The sequence below is a fragment of the Hakea prostrata genome, chromosome 7, assembly GCF_041222555.1.
Source record: "Hakea prostrata isolate BN-2017 chromosome 7, UWA_Hpros_2, whole genome shotgun sequence".
Classification (NCBI taxonomy): domain Eukaryota; kingdom Viridiplantae; phylum Streptophyta; class Magnoliopsida; order Proteales; family Proteaceae; genus Hakea; species Hakea prostrata.
The window spans coordinates 18,399,851-18,416,229 of NC_142606.1; the positions used below are offsets into that span (position 1 = coordinate 18,399,851).

At 37.8% G+C, this 16,379-nt stretch overlaps 2 protein-coding genes across 2 annotated transcripts; both read right to left on the minus strand.

Annotated features, from left to right (window-relative positions):
* Positions 1-4,295: 4,295 nt before the first annotated feature.
* Positions 4,296-7,626, minus strand: LOC149010268 (protein NRT1/ PTR FAMILY 4.2-like). Its single transcript, XM_089160713.1, has 5 exons — positions 7,545-7,626; positions 6,105-6,322; positions 5,430-5,834; positions 5,244-5,335; positions 4,296-5,043 (listed from the first exon to the last, which is right to left on the minus strand). The coding sequence occupies exons 2-5, from the start codon at positions 6,300-6,302 to the stop codon at positions 4,296-4,298; spliced, it is 1,443 nt and encodes a 480-aa protein (XP_089016839.1). The 5' UTR covers positions 6,303-6,322; positions 7,545-7,626.
* A 4,404-nt stretch (positions 7,627-12,030) lies between these two features.
* Positions 12,031-15,397, minus strand: LOC149010269 (protein NRT1/ PTR FAMILY 4.2-like). Its single transcript, XM_089160709.1, has 5 exons — positions 15,316-15,397; positions 13,838-14,055; positions 13,164-13,568; positions 12,978-13,069; positions 12,031-12,778 (listed from the first exon to the last, which is right to left on the minus strand). Exons 2-5 carry the CDS (start codon positions 14,033-14,035, stop codon positions 12,031-12,033), a joined length of 1,443 nt encoding a protein of 480 aa, XP_089016835.1. The 5' UTR covers positions 14,036-14,055; positions 15,316-15,397.
* Between the last annotated feature and the right edge of the window lie 982 nt (positions 15,398-16,379).

Consider the following 16,379-nt stretch of genomic DNA (forward strand, 5'->3'; position numbering starts at 1 on the left):
ACCACTAACGCTTCCTATTTCAAGCGTGAAAATTTTCTTCTTTCGGAATTTATTTTTGTATATTATAATTTATGCTGAATTTATGGAACTCTCAGAATCCTACAAACGAGAGAAACGACATGGGAAATTGTTTGTGAAAAGGGAAAAACTAAAGAGAGAGAAAAAGGCGATTCGTCGTTAATTGATAACTAATTAAGATTATGACTTGAGTAATACAGTTGCCATGAAACGTGATGATTGAGGAGCTCACGCGAGGAGCTCACACAACCAGGCGTAGCTTTTTGGCCTTTAGATTGGTATAATTTTGTATAAAGATTTAGAAAGATTTTTTATTTTAAATTTTTTGTAGGGGAGTTTTAAATTATAGAAACAACCGTGCAAACTTTCTCACTTTGACCTGTAAATGGATCGGATTCGGCTCGGATACATAGTATCTAAATCTATATCCGATTAGCAAAACCGCTATCAGAATTTGAATCCAAAACTTTATTGGACATCTGGTAATAATTCGATCCAATAGACCATCTAATCATTGATTGGTGATTGTCAATTTTTTTATATTTTAGATTTATAATTTCAGATTACCAGTTTTCAAATACAATTATCAATTCTTTTTTAGAGAAAAATGTTTAATACTTTACTCTAATTAGATATTTATGTTTGATTATTCAATTACTGATTACCAGTTTTTGTATCTTATTATTATCTATTTTTAGAGAAAAAAATGTTGAATACTTTTACTCTATCCAGATAAATTTTTATCCGGATATTATCTAGATCAAATAAGCAATTATCTAAATCCGAATCCGATTATTTAGCTGACGGATATGAATATTTTCTAGTAAGAAAAAATTTGGATATTGACACCCTTAAACGAATACGATAGTGAATTTGGAGATAGATTTCGACTATCCATTTACAGATCAACTCACTCACACTTTCATAGCCCATGAAAACATGTCTAGTTTGAGTTGGTTAATTTTGTTGAAACTGATTGAGGAATTTGCACAAGCACTTGAACAATTGTTCTTACAATATTTCTTCAGAACTAAAACGTACCAGATGTACTTTCTTTAAGGTATTTAGACACCCCGAAATGTGCAATACGGGTTCTAAAAGTGTTTTCACCCCAAAATCAGTTAGCCCAAACCTTTAAGGTTACACCCCATAAATGTTACTTAAGGTATAATCAGGCTGGAAGAGAGAGAGAAAGAGGAGGAGGAAATTCAGTGCTTAAAATGAACTCGAAAATGGGTTTATATGAAGCCCCAAAAGCTGTGGGTGAAAATGTAAGGCCACGAAAAGGTAAGGTCACCTCTCTTTGTGAGTGTACATTTTAACTCAACTCCCTTTAGGAAAGTACCTATCCAGCTGACTTCCCTACAGGAGAGTGCCTCTCTAATGGCATCTCCACGTCCACGACCCTAGTCCCCAAGTTCCAAGACCCTACTATATATATATATATATATATATATTTATAGTAGGGTCACAACATGGTTCAGGCTCAGTCCGTATCGCACAAATTAACATTACATAGGCCCTTACTATATATAAACAATATAATCAGCTCATCTCAATCCGATGTGAGACTAAACAAAAACCATAGAATAAAAGAGACGATTAAAACATATAAAAATATTAAATAAGTTTTAAACATTTTACAACAAGTTTTAACTTCTCTCATCCTATCTCCCATTGAATTATTTTTTTTTTTCTTGTCAAACATAAATTTATTCATTTGATGAGGAGCACTTGGTTGATTTACAAAGGTTAATCAACTGCGGAGTAGAAACTATTAATCTGTCATTTAGACAAGCCTTCTTGATTAAGGAATCGACTATTATTTTAGATTCTCTAGAGATTAAAAACAAAATTACATAAAGAAGGGATGTTTATCAAAACTATAATATCCCTATTTAAACCCCTTTACATAACTACCTTCCTATTTTCATATGATGGTTGCCATACATTTTGAGAAAATTTCACTTTTCCTTTATATTCATGATTTCCTTAGAATTATAGATTGTCATGCAATTTCTTTTTCTTTTTTCTTTTTTTAATAAAAAAGAGAGATAGTGAGACATAAGAATTCCTAGCACACACCACGTAACCAACTCGTAGTACTCTTATAGGGATGTCAATTTGTAGTCTGAACTGTTAAAATCGAACCACACCGACCTGTTATAGCCCAAATCGGCCCAAACCGAACCTTAATGGGCCGTAATTGGGCTGAGGGTAGTGGAGCCCGCACCAACCAGTAACCGAACCGCAACCCGTTATAACCCGTTTTGTAATTTTTACATTAAATAATATTTGAATGTTATATTACCATTAGGTAGTTGGTATAGACAATTAAAAAAATTAACCATGAATTCAAAGATAAAATAGTCATTTTATTACTCAATATCTAAGTTCTTGATTTTGATAGAATGGGTGGTTTTTTTTAATGGAAATTGACCAATAGCAACTTTGCTTTTGTTGTAGGATACTCAATTGTTTCGTTTTGTTCTTTTTCTTACACACTAAAAATAGTTAGTCAATCCGAGTCTAAACTGTTAACCCAAACCGTTAGTTAGCCCAAATCTAAACCTCACCAAACCGAAACCGGTCCGAAACTGTTATTTTGCTAATGGGCCGTGTTTGGGCTAGGTGTTTTTCAGCCCAAAACCGCTCCAAATCGCACCGTTAACACCCCTAGAGATTGATATTACTTTCAAAAAACTTTAGCTATCAATAGTTATATTCAATTCGTGAAAGTTCATGGTTAATTTAAGGAGAGCCCTACAAATAAAATCCAAAATGACATATCTATATGGTCTTCTCCAAGTTCGAATTTTCAAAAATCTTACTATTATGCTATTCTATAATACATCATGAAAAAGGAGGTAAATTGTTGTTAAAAAAAAAAAATCTAAGTATACATATTAATATTGCATCTTTTCTTAAAGAAATATTTTCATGTTTCACTTAATAAATCATTATTAAATACATTATGTCCATAAGATCATTACTAACGTATCCAAATCCTTAGATTTAAGTTGATTTAAGCATCCAAATTTGATCATCAACAAATGCATTTTTCTTCTTCTTTCTTTTTCTTATTGAGCACCCAAAATAAGTTTCTTTACTAAGGAGTCAATCAAGGAACGAAATTCTAGGAGATATCACCGATTCGCTACCTGGCGAACCGGTGAAATCTCGCCAAAGTTCGCCTGAAATCTCGAAGTTTTGAGAGTGCTTCTGAGTTCACATATCCAGATATCCCCTTGAGACGCCCAAGTCTTCAAGAAATCCTCCGCAATCAAGCGATCGATCAGAATATCCATAATCCAGTGCATATTATCGGCCTGGCGTGCAATCTGACCAACTTCATGCTGTTCTGATGACGCCGCCCGAGGAAATGCTCGCGAATGAGTTGCGGTACATCCGGTGTAATGCGAGTAATTTCGCCCTTTCCATCTTCTGTTTCTTTCTCTTTCAACTGGAATGAAAAGTCAGTTTCCTCTTCTCCAGTTTTGTCAGCAAAAATCAGGGATTTTAGGAAGACTTCAATTAATCGTTGAAACTTGAAACTGGAATGGTAAACGAAGCTAAAACCATGGAGATTCTTCATGCCATCTTGACCCACCAGTGTTCTACGATATTGTTGCTTTTCCCTCTTTGTTATGATTGAAATAATTTTCAAGAGGAGTTTCTACTACTTCTCTTCTTTTGTTGCTTTCTCTTTCTTTCTTCTTCTTCTTCATCTATTTCAACGTTTTCGTTTGATTCGCCGGAAAATATCACCTAAACTATTGTTCTTAATCGACACATGTGCGGTTGTATGCGAGTGAAACTGAAAGTCTAAAAAACTTGCGGATTTGTATGAAATATCATTTGAGTGACACAAACAATATAATAGTCGGCGATAACAAAGCAAGATGTACTTGTAAACGTAAAAGATCGGAGCAAAATTGGATTAAAATGCAATAAAAATGAGAGAGAAACGACATATCAGCGACATTGGTAATATATCGACGGCATATTATCGACTTATTGTCAACCTTGTATCAGAGTGAGGTGTCATATAGCCCCACTCCAACATGAAGATATATTGCCAACACTTTGAACCATGATCAAAAGCCCATTTTTTGGAATTTTTTTTATTAAACTATAAACTTATTTATTAATTACATGATCATCAAAATACTACAATATTTCTTACAAAAAAAAAATAATAAAGAAAAGAAAAGAAGAAAAAGGGGTAAACAACACTAGAATATATCTAACTAGAAACTTATTTCAGCTACAAAACCTCAGAACCGTTTGGCCCAGTACAAATAGTTGAGAAAATTGAGAAAATTCAGCACACAGAGGAAGGCAAAGAACTCGTCCAAACGGTTGTGATTCAAACCAGCCCCTCCCAGAATCTCTTTGCCGAAAGATTTCGTCACCGCGTTGACGATTGTGACGAGCACAGAACTCAGGAAGTAACCCATGGAGGTGGAGCACCAGGCCAATGCAGTACACATGCTTCTCATGCTTTCAGGTGCCTCGGAATAGAAGAACTCTAACATCCCACCAAGAGTGAGGAAGTCAGCGAAAGCAAGTAAAAGGAACTGAAACAAAAGCCAGTAGACCTTGAGCGTAACGTTATCATCCACAGCTGCTGAACGTCTCTTAGCTTCAACTATAGCAGCTATGGCCATTGCTATGGATGCCAAAATAAGCCCAAGACCGATTCTTCGCAGAGGTGCAAGTGGGCTCTTTTTCTGATCTGGGTACTTCTTAGCTAACTTCCCTGCGAAACGCTCTAAGATAGGGATGGTGGAGAGCATGATTATCAATGGAGGCACCACTAGAGATGGCGTCGGTATCTCGAAGTTACCAAACAGTTTTTTGTCCATGAGAATCCCTTGCTGCACAGTGAAGGTTTGAAGCTGAGCCAAGCAGCAATTCATCATGATTGTACTTCCAAAGATCGGAAGGAGGCCCAGGAATGTCTTGGTCTCTTCAATCTGGTATGGAGTTATAGCATCATCCGCTATGGCTTTATCTAAACACCTGCACTTCCACAGTAAAGACTTGGGTGTAAATCAACCTTCAATACTAGTGACATACAAACTGCAAATGTTAAGGCACTTGACCAATGCACAGATCGAAAGCAACAAAGCTAGTGCCCATATATCAAAGCTTCAAATGTCATTTTGTTTGTCAAAGTTGAATTGCAAGTCATGTCGCAAAGAAAATAAGAGAAGGCTTGCCTGAACTTGTTTTTAGATCTCTCAGTGTTGCCAGTTTCCAGAATCGTCTCTCGGGGTTGTGCTTTCCAGTTCCGTGCTGTAGCCACAAAAACCTATGCAAAATGAAGAAAAAAAAAATAATGAATCCTCAGAGATCACTTGAGAAAATTTGGGCAAAAGAGATTATTAATTAGTGAAGAAGTCCACCTTAAAAACCCTGCTTAATGAACTCCCCCTTGGACGAGCATGTTTGTAAAATGGGAGTCCACCAGCAAAAACGCAGAGTGCGATGATGAAGAGGATGATCCCAATCTTAAAACTCCATTTCCACCCTTCATTATCTTCAACCCAAACCATAATAGTAGATGCTAGAATCCCACCTGTAGCTAAGGCAAAGAAGTACCAGTTGAAGAAGGAATTCATGAGCCTCTTGTTGCTATGATCAAGTTGGTCAGCTCCGTAAGCATGCAATGAAGACTTCACCCCACCCACTCCAGTGGCCATTGCATAGAGCCCACCGAATAGCAGAGCTGCTTCGGATGTGGATGGCCTTCTTCCCATGGCCGGTTGGAACCTCGTGTAATTAGCTTGGATTGTAAGCATGGCTATTCCCTGTGTCAACCAATAAAGTTAGAAATAATTGTTAGGGTTAAGGTTTAAGCACAAGTTTTACTTAAACATTACACTCTCAGTAGCTAGTTTGTAATACCAAGATCTTGTTTCTAGCTAGTATTTATAGACCTAATTGGACATTTTTATAGCTTCCATTATACTATTGGATCGTAACCACTTTGATGTCCATAACATAAATTGTGTATAACTCAAATACATCAACAATAATAATCTCACATCAGATATGAGTACATGAACTACTATACTTACCAGGAGCTCTATTATGCCAAAGAGGATGAAGGTCCAAAACCTTGGAAGGAAGGAATCTGAGATGAAACCACCAAAGATTGTGAGTAGGAAGGAGGTGCCCATAAAATTTGTGACCATGTTTGCAGCTTCAGCGATCGGATAATGCATCGAAGACGTGAAATATGAAACGAAGTTGGATGCATTTGATAGGAAAACCATGTTTTCCAATACCTCCACAACTGCATATAATCATAGGGATGATAGCAGATTATGAGAAGAGAATTGAAATAGAAACTAGCTCTAATTTCTACTCAGTTAAATAAAGTTCAACAATTAAATGGCATTTATAAACTCCATATGAAATATTTTTCAAAAAAATGCTATTATCCTATTTATTTTAATGACTTAATGAGAAACACATTTAGGGCCTGTTTGGTTACATGAATCCAGAGATTTGAAATCTCTAAATTCATGAATGTGAGATTTATACCCGTTTGATTGTCAAAATCTTTGGATTCATGAAATCTACAGATTCATCTTTTAACACTAAAAATGTGAATCTGTAGATTTTGAGTGTGAGGTAAAATCCAGATATTTCACCCCATCTATAAAAGTATTAAACATTTGTGCATTTTCACAAAAATCACGTCGACCAAATTATTTTTTAGGATGAATCCACAGATTTCATTCCACAACCAAACAGTTAATTTTATGTATGACTCCATAGATTTGAAATCTCCAAATTGATGTTACCAAACAAGCACTTAGAATATTGTTATAAGTTTAGGGTTTTGGGGTTTTTAGGGTTACCACTGAATAGTGAGGCTGTCCCCCCAATTCCTCCTCTCTCATAATTAATCCAATATAAGTATGTTTTTAGTCACGAACAGGCCCATGTGTGAGGGTTGGGAGATGGGATGACAAGCAATTGGATTTTATCCTCTCCACCAAAACTGCCCGTGCCCCATCCCCCACACTTACAGAAGGCCTGACACAAGGTTTACCCATATCTGCCATGTGAGTGTGGAAGAATGAGAGCATGAGCAGTTTGAGCGGAAAAAATCTCCACACCACTGATGATTCAATAAAACTCGGACTGACTCAGACCTAGTCTAGTAATTAACTAAACCACAGGGTTGGTTAGTCACAGTTTTAATAATAGGGAATCAGACCTGTAAATTGGCCTATTTAACTCGGAATGGGTTGTGAGTGATTCTCTCATTCCCACCGATTTGCATCTTAAAAAGAACGATTTTAACCAATGCTGTGCAATTCGGATCGGAATTGGCATGGACCCATTTGAATTCCCAGTTTTTCTACCCTCACTTTTCACTCTGTAGAGAGAGACAGAGAGAGATTTCTTTACCAAAAAAAAAAAATGAGAGAGAGAATTCCAGTTGCCCATATTAATTAATCTATGCATAATATAAAATAAAAAAGAAATGAAAGGTGGAATATTACCGCAAATGAAAATAGCAGCTTTAACGCCACCGAGCCCTGTAGATTGGACCCTTCTACCTCTCCAATCAAAATTCTCATCCTTCTCATCGTTCCTCCCAAGTTCCTGCTTTGCCAGAAAAGAAAGATTGAACTACTACTGTAAGAAAACCCCTCTACAAACACATAGATGACGGTTTAACCCATTTATATATCGTTCTCTAGCTCATATTTTCAGTTTAATTCAATCATTTTTTAGTTCACCCAAACAAAAAATCCACCAAATTAAGGTCCTGTTTTTCATTTAGAAATAGCTAATTTAGCTAGCTGATACAAATTTCAACGAGTTATCAAAGTTACAAAAACATGCAGGAACAGTTTGACAGGAAAAATAATGATATTAATAGATCTGAGAAGTTGTTCTTCTGTGTTAGATGTTAGAAATGATTTGAAGTGGGAAAAAGGTGAGAGAGAGAGTTTCAGAAGCCTACCATTACTAAAGCACCGAGTGGTTTCACTCTCTGCGTTAGTAACTGAATCAAGGAATGAAGAATTGAGACGAGGAAAGAGAAAGATGGTTCTCCCTTTTCAGTTCTTCACGGGATGAGTATTGAAAGAGAAATAGCTAGAAAGCTCTTTATAAGAAGATGGGCTGGATCTTAATCGTTTTTTTTTTCTTCTGTTTTTCTGTTCTTGATATGAAGGCAGAAGGTGTTGAATGGTTTTAGGCTTTCCAGATTTAGCGAAAATTCGGAGGAAGGAGATAGGTTTTAAAACGGTGTAACCAGGGTTCCCAGTTCAAGACATCCAGACGATACTCACCATCCATGCAATTCTTTTCGAAACGTGGCAAATCCAGCAGGTGTGTAGTGTGTACTACGGGTCTTGCTTCAGTGCTGCGGAGCACTGAGCTGCGAACGGCCCAGATGAAGTCACATCCTCCAAAAGAATGCTGACCTTTGATGGAACCCATGTGAGTTTTTAGTTGTTTAAAGTGAAGTAATAGTTGAACCGAACGGTTCAACGAGGGAAAAACCGAACCGTTGTTGGACTGACTTACGGACCGAACCGAGGCATTTCAAAATGGGAGCAAAATCAAGGGAAAAAGCAGGGGTTTTCTTCGTTCATCTTCTTCATTCCAGCATGCGAAGGAGAGAGAGAGCCTGCACTGCACTTAGGGTTCATTTCTTCTTCTTCGTTCCGGCTTGCGAACGAGAGAAAGACCTTCGTTAGGGTTCATTTCTTCTTCTTCATTCCAGCCTGCGAACGTGAGAAAGAGCTGCGTGAAAGAGAGAGAGAGAGCTGGGAACGATGATTTCATTCTCAAATCTGTGAACGAAAGAGAAAGAGCTGCGTGAAAGAGAAGAGAATAATCTCTTGCAACGTAAAGACGAACACAGAGGTCGACGAAGGTTTTATCTCATCAAAGTTTGAGGGTTTTGATCTCCCACTGAGTTGTTTTAATGATTTGGTTCCATATTTTTTCCTTTTCTTTTTAGGGGAAAAAAGAAGGAAGCTTAGGGCTTCCTTGGTAAGCCTACATTGAACAAGTTGTCTCATCCCTAATTTTACACTAAATTTCAGAATTCCTGTTTCGTATAGTAATCCTATTATTTTTTGCATATCCTTGTTGATGCTAAATTAGTTTGGTTTTATAATTTGGTCAACTTTTATAATTCATTGGGAATGTAATTTACCTTGGGATCTTATTGTCTTTAAACCTAATATTTGGCTTGGTATTGTTGGACGCTTTGGCGTTTTGGGAAATTAGCTTGTATATGTGCACTTGTGCTGATGAATGTTTACTTGCTTTAGATGAATGCAAACTTGTAAAAAGTTCCAGGAGAACTAGAAAATAGTGTAGTATTTAATGATTTATGTATTCTATCAGAAAATATTAGTGAAGATAATGTAAAGGTTGGTACGACCTGAAGGAAGTAGGTCAAAATCTTGAAATAATCTCCTTAATGATCTCTACATACATATGATGGTTCAGTGGTAGAATGATGCGGATGTTAGTTGGACCACAGGATCTATTTATCCTTAGAAAGGTGAGGGTGTGTGTCTCTCCCGAGGGGCTTTCTGAACCTTTTGAGGGGGAGGGGGACACACCTTCCCGAGTAGGGGTGTGTGTCACTCCCGAGGGACTCTCTGAACCCCCTAAGGGAGGGGACACACTTCCTCGAGTGTGAGTGTGTGTCACTCCCGAGGGACTCTCTGAACCCCCTGAGGGAGGGGACACACTTCCTCGAGTGTGGGTTTGTGTCTCTCCCAAGGGGCTTTTTGAACCTTCTAAGGGAGGGGGACACACCTACCTGAGTGGGGGTGTGTCACTTCCGAGGGGCCCCTCGGGCTATATGTTCTCCACAATGCTAGGTATTCCAGATTTGTTGTAATCCACATAATAGTTCTGATATTGTGATTTTACTCTAGCAGTCTCACTAACGTAGAAGAAGAAGATGAACAAGGGGATGACAGAGATTCCAATTTGGGCTTTTACATGGGTTCGGTTTTAGTTAGGGTAAATACAGGAGCGTTTCTCTAACGGCACTACTGCCGGTTCTTCCACCATGGTCGACGTCGATCGAAGAATGAACCCGGCTCATCTAGCAGGCTTACGCCGCCTCTCCGCCAGTGCTACAGTTGCTTCTTCCCCTGCCACCACCGCTACCAACACTTCCACTCCTATCTAAGTCGGTCTCGACTTTTTCACTTTCCTTGCTGTCAAGGTCATCACCCACCTTCGAAGCTCCGGCATTCTGGTGACGGGGTTATGTCACCGGAGTGCCCTAGTTTCTCAGAATCATCCAACCAAATAGCGTCAGTGTGAGAAGACAAAATGAGAGAGAGAGAGAGAGAGAGAGAGAGAGAGAGAGAGAGAGAGAGAGAGAGAGAGAGAGAGAGAGAGAGAGAGAGAGAGAGAGAGAGAGAGAGAGAGAGAGAGAGAGAGAGAGAGAGAGAGAGAGAGAGAGAGAGAGAGAGAGAGAGAGAGAGAGAGAGAGAGAGAGAGAGAGAGAGAGAGGGTTTTGGGTGAATGAGGGACTTGAGTTTGTAAATTAATAAAATTTAATTCCTTAAAATGTTAAAAAAAAAAAAAAACCAATATTTACACATAAACCCTCCTTGTTTGAATCTCAACTATTCATTCAAATTTTGCTGACGGGGCAAAATCACGGCTGTCGGCAGCAGCTACTGTAGCAAATATAAATCCCAAATTTGGTGTTTGTTCTAATTTGATGTCAATATTTGGTAAATTTGAATTATTTCCTATAAATTCTTCTATGTAAATATTCCTTCCTAACCACATTTAATATTTTTACCTTTTGAGGTCTAAATCGTTTGGACATAATTCGTTAACATTGAAAATTCCATTACAAAATCCCTTCATAATTTAAATTATTTCCATAAATGTTTTCATGTATATACTCTTCCTTTACCGCATTTGGCATGTTGCCTTTTGAGGCCTAAATCACTAGGATATAATTGATAAGATTACTCATTAATCTTGAAGATTTTGTTACAAAATGTCTTCCTAATCGCATTTGTTACATTTCCTTTTGAATCTTGAATTATTGTGACATAATTGGTTGCATTGTCCATTGACCCTGAAGATTCCTCTATACAATCGCTAGAGAAATCACCTAAAAATTGCGAGAAATTGCTAAAATATCTAAAAAAATAGAGAGTTTGCCGATATATCGGTCGATTCTGCGATATCTCTCTGAAATATCACCGAAATTTTGCAATCCCGAATATCACCACGAGTTTCAAGAAAAGTTGTTTCATGGTCAGAAGCAATGTTTAAAAATCACTCTGTGTCACCATGTCGGTGGCTAGCGATACCACCAACACGACAACATATCGCGATATGTTTGGCGACATTTGGAGGGGTGTCGATGAAAAAACGACCTCTATTTTCGAAGGGTATTTGAAGTCATTTTAGTCTAAATTTTGTTCAATAGTCCAATTTGAGGTCAATAAACACACTGAGAACATTATTTTGACTTAAAACATCACCTAAACTATTGTTCTTAATCGACACATGTATGCGGGAGAAACTGAAAGTCTAAAAAACTTGTGGATTTGTATGAAATCCCGTTTGAGTGACAAACAATATAATAGTCAGTGATAACAAAGCAAGATGTACTCATAAACGTAAAAGATAAGAGCAAAATATGGTTAAAATGCAAGAAACATGAGAAAGAAACAACATATCGACGACATTGGTAATATATCGACGGCATATCACCGACTTATTGTCAACCTCGTTTCGGAGTGAGGTGTCATGTAGCCCCACTCCGACAAGATGATAAATTGCCAACACTTCGAACCATGATCAGAAGCGCTATTTTGGAATTTTTTATTAAACTATAAACTTATTTCTTAATTACATGATCATCAAAATACTACAATATTTCTTACAAAAAGAATAAATAAATAAAAGAAAATAAGAAAAAAGGGTAAACAACACTAGAATATCTAACTAGCTACTCATTCCAGCTACAAAACCTCAGAACCGTTTGGCCCAATACAAATAGTTGAGAAAATTGAGAAAATTCAGCACAGAGAGGAAGGCAAAGAACTCGTCCAAACGGCTGTGATTCAAACCAGCCCCTCCCAGAATCTCTTTGCCGAAAGATTTCGTCACCGCGTTGACTATTGTGACGAGCACAGAACTCAGGAAGTAACCCATGGAGGTGGAGCACCAGGCCAATGCGGTACACATGCTTCTCATGCTTTCAGGTGCCTCAGAATAGAAGAACTCTAACATCCCACCAAGAGTGAGGAAGTCAGCGAAAGCAAGTAAAAGGAACTGAAACAAAAGCCAGTAGACCTTGAGCGTAACGTTATCATCCACAGCTGTTGAACGTCTCTTAGCTTCAACTATAGCAGCTATGGCCATTGCTATGGATGCCAAAATAAGCCCAAGACCGATTCTTCGCAGAGGTGCAAGTGGGCTCTTTTTCTGATCTGGGTACTTCTTAGCTAACTTCCCTGCGAAACGCTCTAAGATAGGGATGGTGGAAAGCATGATTATCAATGGAGGCACCACTAGAGATGGCGTCGGTATCTCGAAGTTACCAAACAGTTTTTTGTCCATGAGAATCCCTTGCTGCACAGTGAAGGTTTGAAGCTGAGCCAAGCAGCAATTCATCATGATTGTACTTCCAAAGATCGGAAGGAGGCCCAGGAATGTCTTGGTCTCTTCAATCTGGTATGGAGTTATAGCATCATCCGCTATGGCTTTATCTAAACACCTGCACTTCCACAGTAAAGACTTGGGTGTAAATCAACCTTCAATACTAGTGACATACAAACGGCAAATGTTAGACACTTGACCAATGCACAGATCGAAAGCTACAAAGCTAGTGCCCATATATCAAAGCTTCAAATGTCATTTTGTTTGTCAAAGTTAAATTGCAAGTCATGTCGCAAAGAGAATAAGAGAAGGCTTGCCTGAACTTGTTTTTAGATCTCTCAGTGTTGCCAGTTTCAGTAATCGTCTCTCGGGGTTGTGCTTTCCAGTTCCGTGCTGTAGCCACAAAAACCTATGCAAAATGAAGAAAAAAAAAATAATGAATCCTCAGAGATCACTTGAGAAAATTTGGGCAAAAGAGATTATTAATTAGTGAAGAAGTCCACCTTAAAAACCCTGCTTAATGAACTCCCCCTTGGACGAGCATGTTTGTAAAATGGGAGTCCACCAGCAAAAACGCAGAGTGCGATGGTGAAGAGGATGATCCCAATCTTAAAACTCCATTTCCACCCTTCATTATCTTCAACCCAAACCATAATAGTAGATGCTAGAATCCCACCTGTAGCTAAGGAAAAGAAGTACCAGTTGAAGAAGGAATTCATGAGCCTCTTGTTGCTATGATTAAGTTGGTCAGCTCCGTAAGCAGGCAATGAAGACTTCACCCCACCCACTCCAGTGGCCATTGCATAGAGCCCACCGAATAGCAGAGCTGCTTCGGATTGGGATGGCCTTCTTCCCATGGCCGGTTGGAACCTTGTGTAATTAGCTTGGATTGTAAGCATGGCTATTCCCTGTGTCAACCAATAAAGTTAGAAATAATTGTTAGGGTTTAAGCATTGTTTTTACTTAAAGCATTATACTCTCAGTAACTAGTTTGTAATACCAAGATCGTTGCTTCTAGCTAGAATTTATAGACCTAATTAGGAATTTTTATAATGCTCATCATTATACTCCTGGATTGTAACCACTTTGATGTCCATAACATTAATTGCATATAACTCAAATACATCAACAATAATAATCTCACATTAGATATGAGTACATGAACTACTATACTTACCAGGAGCTCTATTATACCAAAGAGGATGAAGGTCCAAAACCTTGGAAGGAAGGAATCTGAGATGAAACCACCAAAGATTGTGAGTAGGAAGGAGGTTCCCATAAAATTTGTGACCATATTTGCTGCTTCAGCAATCGGATAATGCATCGAAGACGTGAAATATGAAACGAAGTTGGATGCATTTGATAGGAACACCATGTTTTCCAATACTTCCACAACTGCATATAATCATAGAGATGATAGCAGATTATGAGAAGAGAATTGAAATAGAAACTTGCTTTGATTTCTACTCGATCAAATAAAGTTCAAGAATTAAATGGCATTTATAAACTCCATATGAAATATTTCTCAAAAAAAATGCTATTATTTTATTGATTTTAATGACTTATTGATAAGCACATTTAGGGTTTTGTTGGTTATATGAATCCAAGATTTCAAATCTTTGGATTCATGAATGTGAGATTTATACCCGTTTGATTGTGAAAATCCTTGGATTCATGAAATCTAGAGATTCATCTTTTAACATTAAAAATGTGAATCTGTAGATTTATGAGTATGGGGTGAAATCTTACCCTATCTATAAAAGTTATAAACATTTGCGCATTCACAAAAATCACGTCAACCAAATTGTTTTTTAGGATGAATCCGCAGATTTCACTCCACAACCAAACAGTTAATTTTATGAATTATGACTCCATAGATTTGAAATCTCCAAATATTTAAAATCTCTAGACTATGTAACCAAACAAACCCTTAGAATATTTGTATAAGTTTAGGGTTTTGGGGTTTTTAGGGTTACCACTGAGGAGTCAGGTTGTCCCCCCCAATTCTTCCTCTCTCACAGTTAATCCAACCTAAGTATGTTTTTAGTCACGAACAGGCCCATGTTTGAGGGTTGGGAGATGGGAGGACAGGCAATTGGATTTGATACTCTCTACCAAAACAGTCTGTGCCCCATCCCCCCACACTCACAAAAGGCCTGACACAGGGCTTACCCGTATCTGCCATATGATTGTGGAGGGATGGGAGCACGGACAGTTTGGGTGGAAAAAATCTCCACACCACTGATGAATCATTAGAACGCGGACTGACTCAGACCTAGTCTAGTAATTAACTAAACCACAGGGTTGGTTAATCACAGTTTTAATAATAGGGAGTCAGACTTGTAAAGTGGCCTATTTAATGGGAATGGGTTGTAAGTGATTCTCTCATTCCCACCGATTTGCATCTTAAAAAGAACGATTTTAATCAATGCTGTGCAATTCGGATTGGAATCGGCATGGACCCATTTGAATTCCCAGTTTTCCTGAAACCCTCACTTTTTTTTTTTTGGTATAGAAACCCTCACTTTTCACGCTATAGAGAGAGAGACAGAGAGAGATTTCCAGTTGCCCACATTAATTATATATATATATATATATATATATATATATATATATATATATAAAATTAAAAAGAAATGAAAGGCGGAATATTACCGCAAATGAAAATAGCAGCTTTAACTCCACCGAGCCCTGTAGATTGGACCCTTCTACCTCTCCAATCAAAATTCTCATCTTTCTCATCGTTCCTCCCAAGTTCCTGCTTTGCCAGAAAAGAAAGATTGAACTACTACTGTAAGCAAACCACCAAATTAAGGTCCTGTGTTTGATTTAGAAATAGCTAATCTAGCTAGCTGATACAATTTTCAACAAGTTATCAAAGTTACAAAAACATGCAGGAAAGTTTGACAGGAAAAATAATGATATTAATAGATCTGAGAAGTTGTTTTTCCGTGTTAGATGTTAGAAATGATTTGAAGTGGGAAAAAGGTGAGAGAGAGAGAGAGTTTTAGAAGCCTACCATTACCAAAGCACCGAGTGGTTTTCACTCTCTGCGTTAGTAACTGAATCAAGGAAGGAAGAATTGAGACGAGGAAAGAGAAAGATGGTTCTCCCTGTTCAGATCTTCACGGGGAAAGCTCTTTATAAGAAGATGGGCTGGATCCTAATCGTTTTTTTCTTCTTCTGTTTTTCTGTTTTTCTGTTTTTGATGTGAAGGCAGAAGGTGTTGAATGGTTTTGGTTTTCCAGATTTAGTGAAAATTCGGAGGAAGGAGTTAGGTTTTAAAACGTGTAACCAGGGTTCCCAGTTCAAGAAATTAAGACGATACTCACCATCCATGCAATTAATAGTTTTCCAAACCTGGCAAACCCAGCAGGTGTGTGGTGTGTAATATTAATATGAACATTCAATTTTCGTAACTTCTACGTATCAGCATAAATACCTTTGCAACTATTGATTTCGTGCGCGTGTATGTCACAAAGTGACAAACGCTCGGCGCCATGGCATGGCAGTTTTAACTTCGGATCAACTCCCCTGAGATCCTCTGGTGGATTTTCACTACATAAATATGAGTGGGTCCCACTAGATAACTATTAAAAATTAATAAAAATGATTTGATTTGTCCAATCAATCTTCACCTAAAGGTCTAACTTCCTTTAATGGAGCACATTGTATTCCCCGTCAAAGAAGGTAATACAAACTTGCAGTTTAAACTTCGA

Coding starts and splice junctions, on each gene's coding strand:
- LOC149010269 (XM_089160709.1), bottom strand. CDS start 14,035: ATGGTGTTCCTATCAAATGCATCCAACTTCGTTTCATATTTCACGTCT. Junction 13,569..13,837: donor TTGGTATAATAGAGCTCCTG/GTAAGTATAGTA, acceptor TGGTTGACACAG/GGAATAGCCATGCTTACAAT. Junction 12,779..12,977: donor AGATCTAAAAACAAGTTCAG/GCAAGCCTTCTC, acceptor GTGGAAGTGCAG/GTGTTTAGATAAAGCCATAG.
- LOC149010268 (XM_089160713.1), bottom strand. CDS start 6,302: ATGGTTTTCCTATCAAATGCATCCAACTTCGTTTCATATTTCACGTCT. Junction 5,835..6,104: donor TTGGCATAATAGAGCTCCTG/GTAAGTATAGTA, acceptor TGGTTGACACAG/GGAATAGCCATGCTTACAAT. Junction 5,336..5,429: donor CATTAAGCAGGGTTTTTAAG/GTGGACTTCTTC, acceptor CATTTTGCATAG/GTTTTTGTGGCTACAGCACG.